Consider the following 17266-nt stretch of genomic DNA (forward strand, 5'->3'; position numbering starts at 1 on the left):
AACCTCCCCATCCCTCCCCCATGAATTCATCCTCAACCTCCCTATCCCTCCCTATTGAAATCATCCTTGACCTCCCCATCCCTCCCCCTTGAAATCATCCTTGACCTCCCCATCCCTCCCCATTGAAATCATCCTTGACCTCCCCATCCCTCCCCCTTGAAATCATCCTTGACCTCCCCATCCCTCCCCATTGAAATCATCCTTGACCTCCCCATCCCTCCCCCTTGAAATCATCCTTGACCTCCCCATCCTTCCCCCTTGAAATCATCCTTGACCTCCCCATCCTTCCCCCTTGAAATCATCCTTTACCTCCCCATCCCTCCCCATGAAATCATCCTTGACCTCCCCATCCCTCCCCCTTGAAATCATCCTTGACCTCCCCATCCCTCCCCATTGAAATCATCCTTGACCTCCCCATCCCTCCCCCTTGAAATCATCCTTGACCTCCCCAACCCTCCCCTTGAAATCATCCTTTACCTCCCCATCCTTCCCCATGAAATCATCCTTGACCTCCCCATCCCTCCCCCTTGAAATCATCCTTTACCTCCCCATCCTTCCCCATGAAATCATCCTTTACCTCCCCATCCTTCCCCATGAAATCATCCTTGACCTCCCCATCCCTCCCCATTGAAATCATCCTTGACCTCCCCATCCCTCCCCCTTGAAATCATCCTTTACCTCCCCATCCTTCCCCATGAAATCATCCTTTACCTCCCCATCCCTCCCCATGAAATCATCCTTGACCTCCCCTGCCAGCCCCCTATAACTATCCAGCATGAAGGTGACCAAAAGGAAAGACAGACATCCTTCTCCCTGCCATCTCTCTCTCACCCCTGATATCCTCCCGAGACCTCCCTTCCTGGAACTCCCCCATATCCTCCCAGTCCTCCCATGTCCTCCCAGTCCTCCCATGTCCTCCCATGTCCTCCCAGTCCTCCCATGATGGAGACAGGCTGGAATATGAAGGTTGTAGGGTTAGACACAGCAGGGCTCCTACACGCACAGAGAGAGAGAGAGATCCTTCTGGGTCTCTGCTTCTGCATCGTTCTCCTGCTGAGGTTCTCCATTCTGACAAGATATTTTTCTCTCTCTCTCTATCTCTCTCTCTCCCTCTCTCTCTCTCTCTCTCTCTCTCTCTCCCTCTCTCTCTCTCTCTCTCTCTCTCTGTTTCTCTCTCTCTCTGTCTCTCTCTCTCTCTGTCTCTCTTTGTCTCTCTCTCTCTTCCTCTTCCTCTCAGGGTTGCCATGGCCACGGCCTCATCCCAGGTGCTGATTCCAGATGTGAACCTGAACGAAGCCTTTGATAACTTTGCCCTGGACTTTTCCCGAGAGAAGAAGATCCTAGAGGGACTGGACTACCTGACAGGTGTGAGGGGGTGGTGGTGGGGGGGGGGGGGGCTTTCACTAACAACAAAAACACATGACGACTTTTGGTAAATAATGAACCTGTCTGGTGACAAATGTCCGCACTGCAAGCCTCTGGAGTCGTTATATTGAAACATAAACAACCACCAGAGACGCACAGAAAAACAAACAGTTGGTCAGAACTTTACTTTAGTAGGTTTCCTTTAGACAGGAGGGATCATGCAAATTGATCAACATTTCTGTGAATGTGGGATAAACAAATCAAATCAGCATTTATTTAACATGTCAGAGGGGGAAAGAGACTGGGTGTCACGCCCTGGTCTTAGTATTTTGTGTTTTCTTTATTATTTTGGTCAGGCCAGGGTGTGACATGGGTTATTTATGTGGTGTGTTTTGTCTAGGGTTTTTTTGTAGGTTATAGGATTGTGGTTAGTGGGGTTGTCTAGAAAAGTCTATGGTTGCCTGGAGTGGTTCTCAATCAGAGGCAGGTGTTTATCGTTGTCTCTGATTGGGAACCATATTTAGGCAGCCATATTCTTTGAGTGTTTTGTGGGTGATTGTTCCTGTCTCTGTGTTTGTTTGCACCAGATAGGGCTGTTTCGGTTTGTTACGTTTTGTATTGTTCGTGCTTATCTTTTATTAAAGATGTATCGAAATACCCACGCTGCAGTTTGGTCCTCCTCTCCTTCGACGGAAGTAAACCAGTAACACTGGGGCAAATAGTTCCATAAAAAACACTAAACACCAACATTTCCCTTGTTTGACCCTGTAGCTCCCAGTCCTCCCTCCATACGTGATGAGCTGTGTACTGCCTCCCACGACACCATCACAGTTCACTGGACGTCTGAGGACGAGTTCAGTGTCACCTCCTACGAACTGCAGTACACCATCTACACCGGCCAGACCAACTTCATCAGTAAGTACCGTGTACAAAACACCAGCCGTAAACACTATCTACCCAGTATACTACCCTTAAAGGGTATACTATAGTAAGGGTATACTACCCTTACTACCCAATAAAAATAGTGAAACTTTTAAACAAGTAATCATTTTTAGATAAAGCTATACTAAATATATTCACATCACAAAATAATTTATTAAAACACACTGTTTTGCAATGAATGTCTACAGTAGCATCAACAGCACTCTGTAGGGTAGCACCATGGTGTAGCCAGAGGACAGCTAGCTTCCGTCCTCCTCTGAGTACAATGACTTCAATGCAAAACCTGAGAGGCTCATGGTTCTCAACCCCTTCCATAGACTTAAACAGTAATTATGACAACTTCAAGAGGACGTCCTCCAACCTATCAGATCTCTTGCAGCATGAACTGACATGTTGTCCACACAATCAAAGAGAATAAATCTATTACTGAAAGTATAAGCTATAGCTAGTTAGTACTGCAGTGTAACTAAATGTGGTGAGTAATTGACTCAAAGAGAGAGAAAGACAATAGTTGTGCAGTTTTTAACAAATTCATTTAAAAATGAAGGAGAAGCAAGAGAGAGCAAGAGAGGTATAATTAATTGTATTTCTTTTCACTTTCACTTAGCTTGTGAATGCAGCTAGCTAGTTTAGCCTACTCAAACACCCGGCTCAAACAAAGAAGGATGCTATGTTAGCTAACTGGCTATGGATATCCAACAGAGAGGGATGCTATGTTAGCTAACTGGCTATGGTTATCCAACAGAGAGGGATGCTATGTTAGCTAACTGGCTATGGATATCCAACAGAGAAGGATGCTATGTTAGCTAACTGGCTATGGATATCCAACAGAGAGGGATGCTATGTTAGCTAACTGGCTATGGTTATCCAACAGAGAGGGATGCTATGTTAGCTAACTGGCTATGGATATCCAACAGAGAAGGATGCTATGTTAGCTAACTGGCTATGGATATCCAACAGAGAGGGATGCTATGTTAGCTAACTGGCTATGGTTATCCAACAGAGAAGGATGCTATGTTAGCTAACTGGCTATGGATATCCAACACTAGAACTCTTCCTAGTCAAAGTAAGCTTTTGGTTTTATTAATGTATTGCCACCAGGGCCCGCTGGTGTAACTGCTATACTGCTTGCTGACTGTACACTGTACTGCATGATTGTAGCAGGTTTACTAACGTGTTATTTCTAGTAGCTATGTTGACAATGATGTTATTATAGGGTGACAACGATATAGGCTGTGTGTAGCAGATAGCGATTATGATATGAAGGTTTGGCTTGGGAAGGTTTTTTTCAATTGGTCAGAGACAGCTGTGTTGTGCACTGAAGTTCACAAGCGAAGGGAAAAGTTGAGACGAGAAATTATCCATAAAGCAAAATGATCTGTTTGTATGTGGCTGCTATGAAAGTGAATAGTGTTTGCGTGTGATCAGGGGTGTATTCATTTTCTTAAACGGAAGCAAACGTAACGAAATGGGGATAAACATACCTGTATTTGTCCAATAGAAACTCTCGTTTGTTGGAGTAATGATCATTTTTCTGTCGACCTGTGTGCACCTACGTTGTAAACGGTTCATTCATAGGTTGTAGCAACCCCATGATGGGTTTAGAGACCATCACAGTATCATGTAGTAGCCTAAACCTGTCACTGTTACATTGAACTGGGTGAATATGAATGACAGTATCCTAAACCTGTCACTGTTACATTGAACTGGGTGAATGGAATATGAATGACAGTATCCTAAACCTGTCACTGTTACATTGAACTGGGTGAATATGAATGACAGTATCCTAAACCTGTCACTGTTACATTGAACTGGGTGAATGGAATATGAATGACAGTATCCTAAACCTGTCACTGTTACATTGAACTGGATGAATGGAATATGAATGACAGTATCCTAAACCTATCACTGTTACATTGAACTGGGTGAATGGAAAATGAATGACAGTATCCTAATCCCTGTCACTGTTACATTGAACTGGGTGAATGGAATATGAATGACAGTATCCTAAACCCTGTCACTGTTACATTGAACTGGGTGAATATGAATGACAGTATCCTAAACCTGTCACTGTTACATTGAACTGGGTGAATATGAATGACAGTATCCTAAACCTGTCACTGTTACATTGAACTGGGTGAATATGAATGACAGTATCCTAAACCTGTCACTGTTACATTGAACTGGGTGAATATGAATGACAGTATCCTAAACCTGTCACTGTTACATTGAACTGGGTGAATGGAAAATGAATTTATTTATTTATTTTTATTTTACCTTTATTTAACCAGGTAGGCAAGTTGAGAACAAGTTCTCATTTACAATTGCGACCTGGCCAAGATAAAGCAAAGCAGTTCGACAGATAAAACGACACAGAGTTACACATGGAGTAAAAACAAACATACAGTCAATAATGCAGTATAAACAAGTCTATATACAATGTGAGCAAATGAGGTGAGAAGGGAGGTAAAGGCAAAAAAGGCCATGATGGCAAAGTAAATACAATATAGCAAGTAAAATACTGGAATGGTAGTTTTGCAATGGAAGAATGTGCAAAGTAGAAATAAAAAAATAATGGGGTGCAAAGGAGCAAAATAAATAAATAAATAAAAATTAAATACAGTTGGGAAAGAGGTAGTTGTTTGGGCTAAATTATAGGTGGGCTATGTACAGGTGCAGTAATCTGTGAGCTGCTCTGACAGTTGGTGCTTAAAGCTAGTGAGGGAGATAAGTGTTTCCAGTTTCAGAGATTTTTGTAGTTCGTTCCAGTCATTGGCAGCAGAGAACTGGAAGGAGAGGCGGCCTAAGAAAGAATTGGTTTTGGGGGTGACTAGAGAGATATACCTGCTGGAGCGTGTGCTACAGGTGGGAGATGCTATGGTGACCAGCGAGCTGAGATAAGGGGGGACTTTACCTAGCAGGGTCTTGTAGATGACATGGAGCCAGTGGGTTTGGCGACGAGTATGAAGCGAGGGCCAGCCAACGAGAGCGTACAGGTCGCAATGGTGGGTAGTATATGGGGCTTTGGTGATAAAACGGATTGCACTGTGATAGACTGCATCCAATTTGTTGAGTAGGGTATTGGAGGCTATTTTGTAAATGACATCGCCAAAGTCGAGGATTGGTAGGATGGTCAGTTTTACAAGGGTATGTTTGGCAGCATGAGTGAAGGATGCTTTGTTGCGAAATAGGAAGCCAATTCTAGATTTAACTTTGGATTGGAGATGTTTGATATGGGTCTGGAAGGAGAGTTTACAGTCTAACCAGACACCTAAGTATTTGTAGTTGTCCACGTATTCTAAGTCAGAGCCGTCCAGAGTAGTGATGTTGGACAGGCGGGTAGGTGCAGGTAGCGATCGGTTGAAGAGCATGCATTTAGTTTTACTTGTATTTAAGAGCAATTGGAGGCCACGGAAGGAGAGTTGTATGGCATTGAAGCTTGCCTGGAGGGTTGTTAACACAGTGTCCAAAGAAGGGCCGGAAGTATACAGAATGGTGTCGTCTGCGTAGAGGTGGATCAGGGACTCACCAGCAGCAAGAGCGACCTCATTGATGTATACAGAGAAGAGAGTCGGTCCAAGAATTGAACCCTGTGGCACCCCCATAGAGACTGCCAGAGGTCCGGACAGCAGACCCTCCGATTTGACACACTGAACTCTATCAGAGAAGTAGTTGGTGAACCAGGCGAGGCAATCATTTGAGAAACCAAGGCTGTCGAGTCTGCCGATGAGGATATGGTGATTGACAGAGTCGAAAGCCTTGGCCAGATCAATGAATACGGCTGCACAGTAATGTTTCTTATCGATGGCGGTTAAGATATCGTTTAGGACCTTGAGCGTGGCTGAGGTGCACCCATGACCAGCTCTGAAACCAGATTGCATAGCAGAGAAGGTATGGTGAGATTCGAAATGGTCGGTAATCTGTTTGTTGACTTGGCTTTCGAAGACCTTAGAAAGGCACGGTAGGATAGATATAGGTCTGTAGCAGTTTGGGTCAAGAGTGTCCCCCCCTTTGAAGAGGGGGATGACCGCAGCTGCTTTCCAATCTTTGGGAATCTCAGACGACACGAAAGAGAGGTTGAACAGGCTAGTAATAGGGGTGGCAACAATTTCGGCAGATAATTTTAGAAAGAAAGGGTCCAGATTGTCTAGCCCGGCTGATTTGTAGGGGTCCAGATTTTGCAGCTCTTTCAGAACATCAGCTGAATGGATTTGGGAGAAGGAGAAATGGGGAAGGCTTGGGCGAGTTGCTGTTGGGGGTGCAGTGCTGTTGTCCGGGGTAGGAGTAGCCAGGTGGAAAGCATGGCCAGCCGTAGAAAAATGCTTATTGAAATTCTCAATTATGGTGGATTTATCAGTGGTGACAGTGTTTCCTATCTTCAGTGCAGTGGGCAGCTGGGAGGAGGTGTTCTTATTCTCCATGGACTTTACAGTGTCCCAGAACTTTTTTGAGTTAGTGTTGCAGGAAGCAAATTTCTGCTTGAAAAAGCTAGCCTTAGCTTTTCTAACTGCCTGTGTATAATGATTTCTAGCTTCCCTGAACAGCTGCATATCACGGGGGCTGTTCGATGCTAATGCAGAACGCCATAGGATGTTTTTGTGTTGGTTAAGGGCAGTCAGGTCTGGGGAGAACCAAGGGCTATATCTGTTCCTGGTTCTAAATTTCTTGAGTGGGGCATGTTTATTTAAGATGGTTAGGAAGGCATTTAAAAAAAATATCCAGGCATCCTCTACTGACGGGATGAGATCAATATCCTTCCAGGATACCCCGGCCAGGTCGATTAGAAAGGCCTGCTCGCAGAAGTGTTTCAGGGAGCGTTTTACAGTGATGAGTGGAGGTCGTTTGACCGCTGACCCATTACGGATGCAGGCAATGAGGCAGTGATCGCTGAGATCTTGGTTGAAGACAGCAGAGGTGTATTTAGAGGGGAAGTTGGTTAGGATGATATCTATGAGGGTGCCCGTGTTTAAGGTTTTGGGGAGGTACCTGGTAGGTTCATTGATTATTTGTGTGAGATTGAGGGCATCAAGTTTAGATTGTAGGATGGCTGGGGTGTTAAGCATGTTCCAGTTTAGGTCGCCTAGCAGCACGAACTCTGAAGATAGATGGGGGGCAATCAGTTCACATATGGTGTCCAGAGCACAGCTGGGGGCAGAGGGTGGTCTATAGCAGGCGGCAACGGTGAGAGACTTGTTTTTAGAGAGGTGGATTTTTAAAAGTAGAAGTTCAAATTGTTTGGGTACAGACCTGGATAGTAGGACAGAACTCTGCAGGCTATCTTTGCAGTAGATTGCAACACCGCCCCCTTTGGCAGTTCTATCTTGTCTGAAAATGTTGTAGTTTGGAATTAAAATGTCTGAGTTTTTGGTGGTCTTCCTAAGCCAGGATTCAGACACAGCTAGAACATCCGGGTTGGCAGAGTGTGCTAAAGCAGTGAATAGAACAAACTTAGGGAGGAGGCTTCTAATGTTAACATGCATGAAACCAAGGCTATTACGGTTACAGAAGTCGTCAAAAGAGAGCGCCTGGGGAATAGGAGTGGAGCTAGGCACTGCAGGGCCTGGATTCACCTCTACATCGCCAGAGGAACATAGGAGGAGTAGAATAAGGGTACGGCTAAAAGCTATGAGAATTGGTCGTCTAGAACGTCTGGAACATAGAGTAAAAGGAGGTTTCTGGGGGCGATAAAATAGCATCAAGGTATAATGTACAGACAAATGTATGGTAGGATGTGAATACAGTGGAGGTAAACCTAGGTATTGAGTGATGAAGAGAGAGATATTGTCTCTAGAAACATCGTTGAAACCAGGAAATGTCATTGCATGTGTGGGTGGTGGAACTAATAGGTTGGATAAGGTATAGTGAGCAGGACTAGAGGCTCTACAGTGAAATAAGCCAATAAACACTAACCAGAACAGAAATGGACAAGACATATTGACATTAAGGATAGGCATGCTTAGTCGAGTGATCAAAAGGGTCCGGTGAGTGGAGAGGTTGGTTGGTGATTTAGACAGCTAGCCAGGGCATCGGTAGCAAGCTAGCATAGGATGGAGGTCTGTTGTTAGCCACCCCTTACGTTCCGTCAGTAGATTAGTGGGGTTCCGTGTGGTAGAGGGGATTAATCCAAATCACACAACAACAACAAAAATAAAAACAATAGATATAGTTATAGAATTACAGTATCCTAAACCTGTCACTGTTACATTGAACTGGGTGAATGGAAAATGAATGACAGTCATCCAATATGCTGTGATAGAAATAAGGCCGTGCTCATTAAAAAATAATCGTCCTCCCTCATCATAAAGCACTGACTGCCACTCTACATTACCCAAAAACCACGCAGTTTATCATCAACACCGGCCGACTTAATCACAGAGTAGCAAAACATCACCACTTCTACACCACTCGTACACCATCCACAGCTTTATGTTGCATCAAACCACTACGATCTAGAAGAAAAAGAAACGCACACCTATAAAGACGAGGTGCTGGCTAGCGGATTAGAACACCTATAAAGACGAGGTGCTGGCTAGCGGATTAGAACACCTATAAAGACGAGGTGCTGGCTAGCGGATTAGAACACCTATAAAGACGAGGTGCTGGCTAGCGGAGTAGAACACCTATAAAGACGAGGTGCTGGCTAGCGGAGTAGAACACCTATTAAGACGAGGTGCTGGCTAGCAGAGTAGAACACCTATAAAGACGAGGTGCTGGCTAGCGGATTAGAACACCTATAAAGACGAGGTGCTGGCTAGCGGAGTAGAACACCTATAAAGACGAGGTGCTGGCTAGCGGAGTAGAAAACTTGAAAATAAAAGAGAGCCGTACAGTCTAGGAGCTCAGATGCAAAAATGTAATACCAACGTTTACCCTGATGAAGACAGCTTGGCTGTCGAAACGTTGGTATTACATTTTTGCATCTGAGCTCCTAGACTGTACGGCTCTCTTTTATTTTCAAGCATCAAACCACTACAACACACAGTCTGGTAAAAATACACTAGAATGAAATAGGATTCTGTATATCTGCAGCACCACTCATAGACCACTACTCCACAGGCCACGTGGTGTATTTATGGTCCCCAAAGTGTTATCTAGGGGCATGCAGTAGGTCTCAGTACCTATGGGAGAATCTCAATGGCGTACTCCTCGCGTCCTCTCTCTCCTCACCTCCTTCTCAAAAACCCATTGGAGAAGGTCAGAGGGGGAGGTACCCCTGGGTATTGAGAAAGAGGCGAGGAGAAAGGACCTGAAGAGTATGAGATTCTCTCTTTGAGTTTGTTTGAGAAATACACCAGAATATAAATACAGCTACATAATTCTCAGACAGAAAACAATTGTTATCCACAAGTCACTACTGTACATGAGGTTGAAAGAATCATCGGAACAGAAATACAGTCCACCTACAGTAAGAAGAGATAGGGTTGGGACTACTTTATAATACAGTAACCTACAGTAAGAAGAGATAGGGTTGGGACTACTTTATAATACAGTAAGAAGAGATAGGGTTGGGACTACTTTATAATACAGTAACCTACAGTAAGAAGAGATAGGGTTGGGACTACTTTATAATACAGTAAGAAGAGATAGGGTTGGGACTACTTTATAATACAGTAACCTACAGTAAGAAGAGATAGGGTTGGGACTACTTTATAATACAGTAACCTACAGTAAGAAGAGATAGGGTTGGGACTACTTTATAATACAGTAAGAAGAGATAGGGTTGGGACTACTTTATAATACAGTAAGAAGAGATAGGGTTGGGACTACTTTATAATACAGTAAGAAGAGATAGGGTTGGACTACTTTATAATACAGTAAGAAGAGATAGGGTTGGACTACTTTATAATACAGTAAGAAGAGATAGGGTTGGGACTACTTTATAATACAGTAAGAGGAGATGGGGTTGGACTACTTTATAATACAGTAACCTACAGTAAGAAGAGATAGGGTTGGACTACTTTATAATACAGTAAGAAGAGATAGGTTTGGGACTACTTTATAATACAGTAAGAAGAGATAGGGTTGGGACTACTTTATAATACAGTAAGAAGAGATAGGGTTGGGACTACTTTATAATACAGTAAGAAGAGATAGGGTTGGGACTACTTTATAATACAGTAAGAAGAGATAGGGTTGGACTACTTTATAATACAGTAAGAAGAGATAGGGTTTGGACTACTTTATAATACAGTAAGAAGAGATAGGGTTGGACTACTTTATAATACGGTAAGAAGAGATAGGGTTGGACTACTTTATAATACGGTAAGAAGAGATAGGGTTGGACTACTTTATAATACGGTAAGAAGAGATAGGGTTGGGACTACTTTATAATACAGTAAGAAGAGATAGGGTTGGGACTACTTTATAATACAGTAAGAAGAGATAGGGTTGGGGACTACTTTATAATACAGTAACCTACAGTAAGAAGAGATAGGGTTGGACTACTTTATAATACAGTAAGAAGAGATATGGTTGGGACTACTTTATAATACAGTAAGAAGTGATAGGGTTGGGACGACTTTATAATACAGTAAAAAGAGATAGGGTTGGACTACTTTATAATACAGTAACCTACAGTAAGAAGAGATAGGGTTGGACTACTTTATAATACAGTAAGAAGAGATAGGGTTGGACTACTTTATAATACAGTAAGAAGAGATCGGGTTGAACTACTTTATAATACGGTAAGAAGAGATAGGGTTGGGACTACTTTATAATACGGTAAGAAGAGATAGGGTTGGGACTACTTTATAATACGGTAAGAAGAGATAGGGTTGGGACTACTTTATAATACGGTAAGAAGAGATAGGGTTGGGACTACTTGATAATACAGTAAGAAGAGATAGGGTTGGACTACTTTATATAACACTGTATTTTGGTGGTTTGCTCTCTATCCCATTTAAATAACTGCAGTATTTTAGTAACATCAAACTTTTGGCTTTTGTATGCTGTCATGCAGCTACTATACAGTACTTTAGTGAAGTGAAGATAATATGCCATTAGGGACCATCAGCTGTTCCATTTTGTCTCCATGGTTTATACACTATAATACCTTGAGTGAGAGGAGTGGTTGACAGTGTAGAGAGGAGAGGAGGGAAGAGGAGGGAATAGGAGAATTGCTGAAGTGTAGAGCAGAGTAGATGACAGCAGGTATAGGCCTAGCAGATAATGCCAGGCTGCCGTGGCAGGACACAGGAGGATCAGCTGACTGTGGAGTGGCAGGACACAGGAGGATCAGCTGACTGTAGAGTGGCAGGACACAGGAGGATCAGCTGACTGTAGAGTGGCAGGACACAGGAGGATCAGCTGACTGTGGAGTGGCATGCTGATATGGCAGGACACAAGAGGATAAGCTGACTGTGGAATGGCAGGACATGGGAGGATCAGCTGACTGTGGAGTGGCAGGGTACAGGAGGATCAGCTGACTGTGGAGTGGCAGGCTGCTATGGCAGGACACAGGAGGATCAGCTGACTGTAGAGTGGCAGGACACAGGAGGATCAGCTGACTGTAGAGTGGCAGGACACAGGAGGATCAGCTGACTGTGGAGTGGCAGGCTGATATGGCAGGACACAAGAGGATAAGCTGACTGTGGAATGGCAGGACATGGGAGGATCAGCTGACTGTAGAGTGGCAGGGTACAGGAGGATCAGCTGACTGTGGAGTGGCAGGCTGCTATGGCAGGACACAGGAGGATCAGCTGACTGTGGAGTGGCAGGGTACAGGAGGATCAGCTGACTGTAGAGTGGCAGGCTGCCGTGGCAGGACACAGGAGGATCAGCTGACTGTGGAGTGGCAGGACACAGGAGGATCAGCTGACTGTGGAGTGGCAGGCTGCTATGGCAGGACACAGGAGGGTCAGATGACTGTGGAGTACCACTCTCCCATGTGGAGCTGGTTGGCCCTGGGACAGATTGGAGTATCTTGACACATACCTCCTACAGATCCTCCACAAATCTGCTTTCCTCTCATCTACTGTTCTTCTCCCTTTCCTTTCCCTCTTCTCTAATCCTCTCTTCTGTTTCGACTCCTTTTCCCACCCCTCTAGTCCTCCTCCCACCCCTCCCCCAATCTTTTTATCCCCTCCCCTCTCTCCTCTCCCGTCTTCTCCCTCTCAGTCCCAGCCTGCTCTAACCTGCTCTGAAGTATAGTCCCAGTGCTGCGGTGAAGTAGGATTTATTTCAGCAGTGATAGACTGAAGTGCTGAGGCCATCAGCAGAGCCAGAGTGGGAGGGAAGAGAGCTGAGCTGGCTGGCAGACCTGGGTTCAAATACTATTTGAAATATTTTCAAAAAATGTAAACGTTTTCTTTAGCCTGCCTGGAGTGCCATTTGGACGGGGTTTATACTTTTGAGACTTTTCTATTGGTCCATTAACCCAGACAAGCCTAATCAATCACCAATAAAGTATTTAAAATGTATCAAATACTATTTGATCCCACGACCGCTGGTTGGCTGGCCTCACTGAGTTGCCATTACCTCCTCAGGAGGATAAGAGGGAACTGGAGCTGAATCGGAGAGAAATGCATTTTATTTCAGACTGTTGAGTTTGTAGCATTGCCTTTTTTTCTGCATCTCTAAGTGCTTAAACGCTAACCACTGTTGATGTCATCTGATCCTTCTCCTCTCTCCCTGGAGGGGGAATGTGAGATGTTCTGTCCTACAGGACCTGGTACCAGGGATGGGAATGTGAGATGTTCTGTCCGACAGAACCAGCCAGGTACCAGGGATGGGAATATGAGATGTTCTGTCCGACAGAACCAGCCAGGTACCAGGGATGGGAATGTGAGATGTTCTGTCCTACAGGACCAGCCAGGTACCAGGGATGGGAATATGAGATGTTCTGTCCTACAGGACCAGCCAGGTACCAGGGATGGGAATGTGAGATGTTCTGTCCTACAGAACCAGCCAGGTACCAGGGATGGGAATATGAGATGTTCTGTCCGACAGAACCAGCCAGGTACCAGGGATGGGAATGTGAGATGTTCTGTCCTACAGGACCAGCCAGGTACCAGGGATGGGAATATGAGATGTTCTGTCCTACAGGACCAGCCAGGTACCAGGGATGGGAATGTGAGATGTTCTGTCCTACAGAACCAGCCAGGTACCAGGGATGGGAATGTGAGATGTTCTGTCCTACAGGACCAGCCAGGTACCAGGGATGGGAATGTGAGATGTTCTGTCCTACAGGACCAGCCAGGTAGCAGGAATAGGAATGTGAGATGTTCTGTCCGACAGGACCAGCCAGGTAGCAGGGATGGGAATGTGAGATGTTCTGTCCTACAGGACCAGCCAGGTACCAGGGATGGGAATGTGAGATGTTCTGTCCTACAGAACCAGCCAGGTACCAGGGATGGGAATGTGAGATGTTCTGTCCTACAGGACCAGCCAGGTACCAGGGATGGGAATGTGAGATGTTCTGTCCTACAGGACCAGCCAGGTAGCATGAATAGGAATTTGAGATGCTCTGTCCGACAGTACCAGCAGGTATCAGGAATAGGAATGGAAAATCAGCAGAAAAAGTGTGAACATACTGTACTCAGCAGTAGTACAGTATGCCAACTGATCAGTACTCAGCAGTAGTACAGTATGCCAGCTGATCAGTACTCAGCAGTAGTACAATATGCCAACTGATCAGTACTCAGCAGTAGTACAGTATGCCAGCTGATCAGTACTCAGCAGTAATACAGTATGCCAACTGATCAGTACTCAGCAGTAGTACAGTATGCCAGCTGATCAGTACTCAGCAGTAGTACAGTATGCCAGCTGATCAGTACTCAGCAGTAGTACAGTATGTCAGCTGATCAGTACTCAGCAGTAGTACAGTATGTCAGCTGATCAGTACTCAGCAGTAGTACAGTATGCCAGTTGAGCTGATGTTGATGATGTTCAACTAGAACTCCCACAGTCTCTATAAGTTGTATTTGAGTCAGACTGACTTGTAGGTTGGCCAACTATATCTCTTTGGAAACATGTCACACATTACTCTGTATCTGCACGTCCTTCTCTCTGTCTCAACTTTTTCTCAGCTCTCTCTCGCTTTCTCTCACTCTCTCTCTTTCTCGATCTCTCTCTCTCTCTCTCTCGTTCTCTCTCTCTCTCTTTATCTATTACTCTATCTTGCTCTCGCTCTCTTTCTCTAATATCTCGCCCTCTTTCTCTCTCTCCATTTCTCGCTCTCCCTTTCTCTCTCGCTCTCTCTCTCTCTCTCCCTCTCATATTTCTTTCTCTCTCTCATATTTCTTTCTTTCTCTCTCTCTCATATTTCTTTCTCTCTCTCTCTCACTCTCTCTCATATTTCTTTCTTTCTCTCTCTCTCTCTCTCTCTCTCTCTCTCTCTCTCTCATATTTCTTTCTTTCTCTCTCTCACACTCTCTCTCTTGCTCCCTCTCTTTTTCTTTCTTTATCTATAGCTATCTCTCTCTCACTTTATTTTCAAATTCTTTAAGGATCGGTGTAATCTGAGAGAAATATGTGTCTCTATCATGGTCATACATTAGGCAGGAGGTTAGGAAGTGCAGCTCAGTTTCCACCTCATTTTGTGGGCGGTGTGCACATAGCCTGTCTTCTCTTGAGAGCCAGGTCTGCCTTCGTGGGCCTTTCTCAATAGCAAGGCTATGCTCACTGAGTCTGTACATAGTTAAAGCTGTGGGTCAGTCACAGTGGTCAGGTACTCTGCCACTGTGTACTCTCTGTTTAGGGACAAATAGCATTCTAGTTTGCTCTGTTTTTCTGTTAATTCTTTCCAATGTGTCAAGTAATTATCTTTTTTGTTTTCTCAAGATTTGGTTGGGTGTAATTGTGTATATGTCCTGGGGCTCTGTGGGCTCTGTTTTTCTATCTATCTCCCCATTACTCTTTATCTCTCCCACAGCTGCTCACAATGAAAAGATAACAGATGAAAAGAAATCTGCTGTTTTGGTTCATAGCACCAGTCTGCCTCAGGAGAGAATGTTGGTTCATTGCACCAGTCTGCCTCAGGACAGAATGTTGGTTCATAGCACCAGTCTGACTCAGGACAGAATGTTGGTTCATTGCACCAGTCTGCCTCAGGACAGAATGTTGGTTCATTGCACCAGTCTGCCTCAGGACTGAATGCTGATTCTTTGCACCAGTCTGCCTCAGGACAGAATGTTGGTTCATTGCACCAATCTGCCTCAGGACTGAATGCTGATTCATAGCACCAGTCTGCCTCAGGACAGAATGTTGGTTCATAGCACCAGTCTGCCTCAGGACAGAATGTTGGTTCATAGCACCAGTCTGCCTCAGGACAGAATGTTGGTTCATTGCACCAGTCTGCCTCAGGACAGAATGTTGATTCATTGCACCAGTCTGCCTCAGGACAGAATGTTGGTTCATTGCACCAGTCTGCCTCAGGACAGAATGTTGATACTGTTATTGTCACAATCTGTAATTACTGTAATACTGTAGGGTAGTGTTGTTTACTGTAATACTGTAGGGTAGTGTTGTTTACTGTAGTACTGTAGGGTAGTGTTGTTTACTGTATTACTGTAGGGTAGTGTTGTTTACTGTAATACTGTAGGGTAGTGTTGTTTACTGTAATACTGTAGGGTAGTGTTGTTTACTGTAATACTGTAGGGTAGTGTTGTTTACTGTAGAGTAGTGTTGTTTACTGTAATACTGTAGGGTAGTGTTTACTGTAATACTGTAGGGTAGTGGTGTTTACTGTAATACTGTAGGGTAGTGTTGTTTCCTGTAATACTGTAGGGTAGTGTTGTTTACTGTAGGGTAGTGTTGTTTACTGTAGAGTAGTGTTGTTTACTGTAATACTGTAGGGTAGTGTTGTTTACTGTAGAGTAGTGTTGTTTACTGTAATACTGTAGGGTAGTGTGGTTTACTGTATTACTGTAGGGTAGTGTTGTTTCCTGTAATACTGTAGGGTAGTGTTGTTTACTGTAGGGTAGTGTTGTTTACTGTAGAGTAGTGTTGTTTACTGTAATACTGTAGGGTAGTGTTGTTTACTGTAGAGTAGTGTTGTTTACTGTAATACTGTAGGGTAGTGTTGTTTACTGTAATACTGCAGGGTAGTGTTGTTTACTGTAATACTGTAGGGTAGTGTTGTTTACTGTAATACTGTAGGGTAGCGTTGTTTACTGTAATACTGTAGGGTAGTGTTGTTTACTGTAATACTGTAGGGTAGTGTTGTTTACTGTAATACTGCAGGGTAGTGTTGTTTACTGTAATACTGTAGGGTAGTGTTGTTTACTGTAATACTGTAGGGTAGCGTTGTTTACTGTAATACTGTAGGGTAGTGTTGTTTACTGTAATACTGTAGGGTAGTGTTGTTTACTGTAATACTGTAGAGTAGTGTTGTTTACTGTAGGGTAGTGTTGTTTACTGTAGAGTAGTGTTGTTTACTGTAATACTGTAGGGTAGTGTTGTTTACTGTAGAGTAGTGTTGTTTACTGTAATACTGTAGGGTAGTGTTGTTTACTGTAGTACTGTAGGGTAGTGTTGTTTACTGTAGAGTAGTGTTGTTTACTGTAATACTGTAGGGTAGTGCTGTTTACTGTAATACTGTAGAGTAGTGTTGTTTACTGTAGTACTGTAGGGTAGTGTTGTTTACTGTAATACTGTAGGGTAGTGTTGTTTACTGTAATACTGTAGGGTAGTGTTGTTTACTGTAATACTGTAGGGTAGTGTTGTTTACTGTAATACTGTAGGGTAGTGTTGTTTACTGTAGTACTGTAGGGTAGTGTTGTTTACTGTAGTACTGTAGGGTAGTGTTGTTTACTGTAGTACTGTAGGGTAGTGTTGTTTACTGTAATACTGTAGGGTAGTGTTGTTTACTGTAATACTGTAGGGTAGTGTTGTTTACTGTAGTACTGTAGGGTAGTGTTGTTTACTGTAGTACTGTAGGGTAGTGTTTACTGTAATACTGTAGGGTAGTGTTGTTTACTGTAGTACTGTAGGGTAGTGTTGTTTACTGTAGGGTAGTGTT

The 17266-nt window shown here is 44.0% G+C and overlaps 1 protein-coding gene across 1 annotated transcript in view; it reads left to right on the forward strand.

Annotated features, from left to right (window-relative positions):
• Nucleotides 1–17266, forward strand: part of LOC109883589 (probable E3 ubiquitin-protein ligase MID2) — a 122759-nt gene that overhangs the window by 81717 nt on the left and 23776 nt on the right. Inside the window, exons 6-7 of the mRNA XM_031791335.1 lie at nucleotides 1238–1365; nucleotides 2137–2280. Of these exons, the coding sequence (XP_031647195.1) occupies nucleotides 1238–1365; nucleotides 2137–2280 (272 nt within the window). The remainder of the gene's footprint in view (nucleotides 1–1237; nucleotides 1366–2136; nucleotides 2281–17266) is intronic.

The sequence above is a fragment of the Oncorhynchus kisutch genome, linkage group LG15 (genome assembly GCF_002021735.2).
Source record: "Oncorhynchus kisutch isolate 150728-3 linkage group LG15, Okis_V2, whole genome shotgun sequence".
In the NCBI taxonomy this organism is placed as follows: domain Eukaryota; kingdom Metazoa; phylum Chordata; class Actinopteri; order Salmoniformes; family Salmonidae; genus Oncorhynchus; species Oncorhynchus kisutch.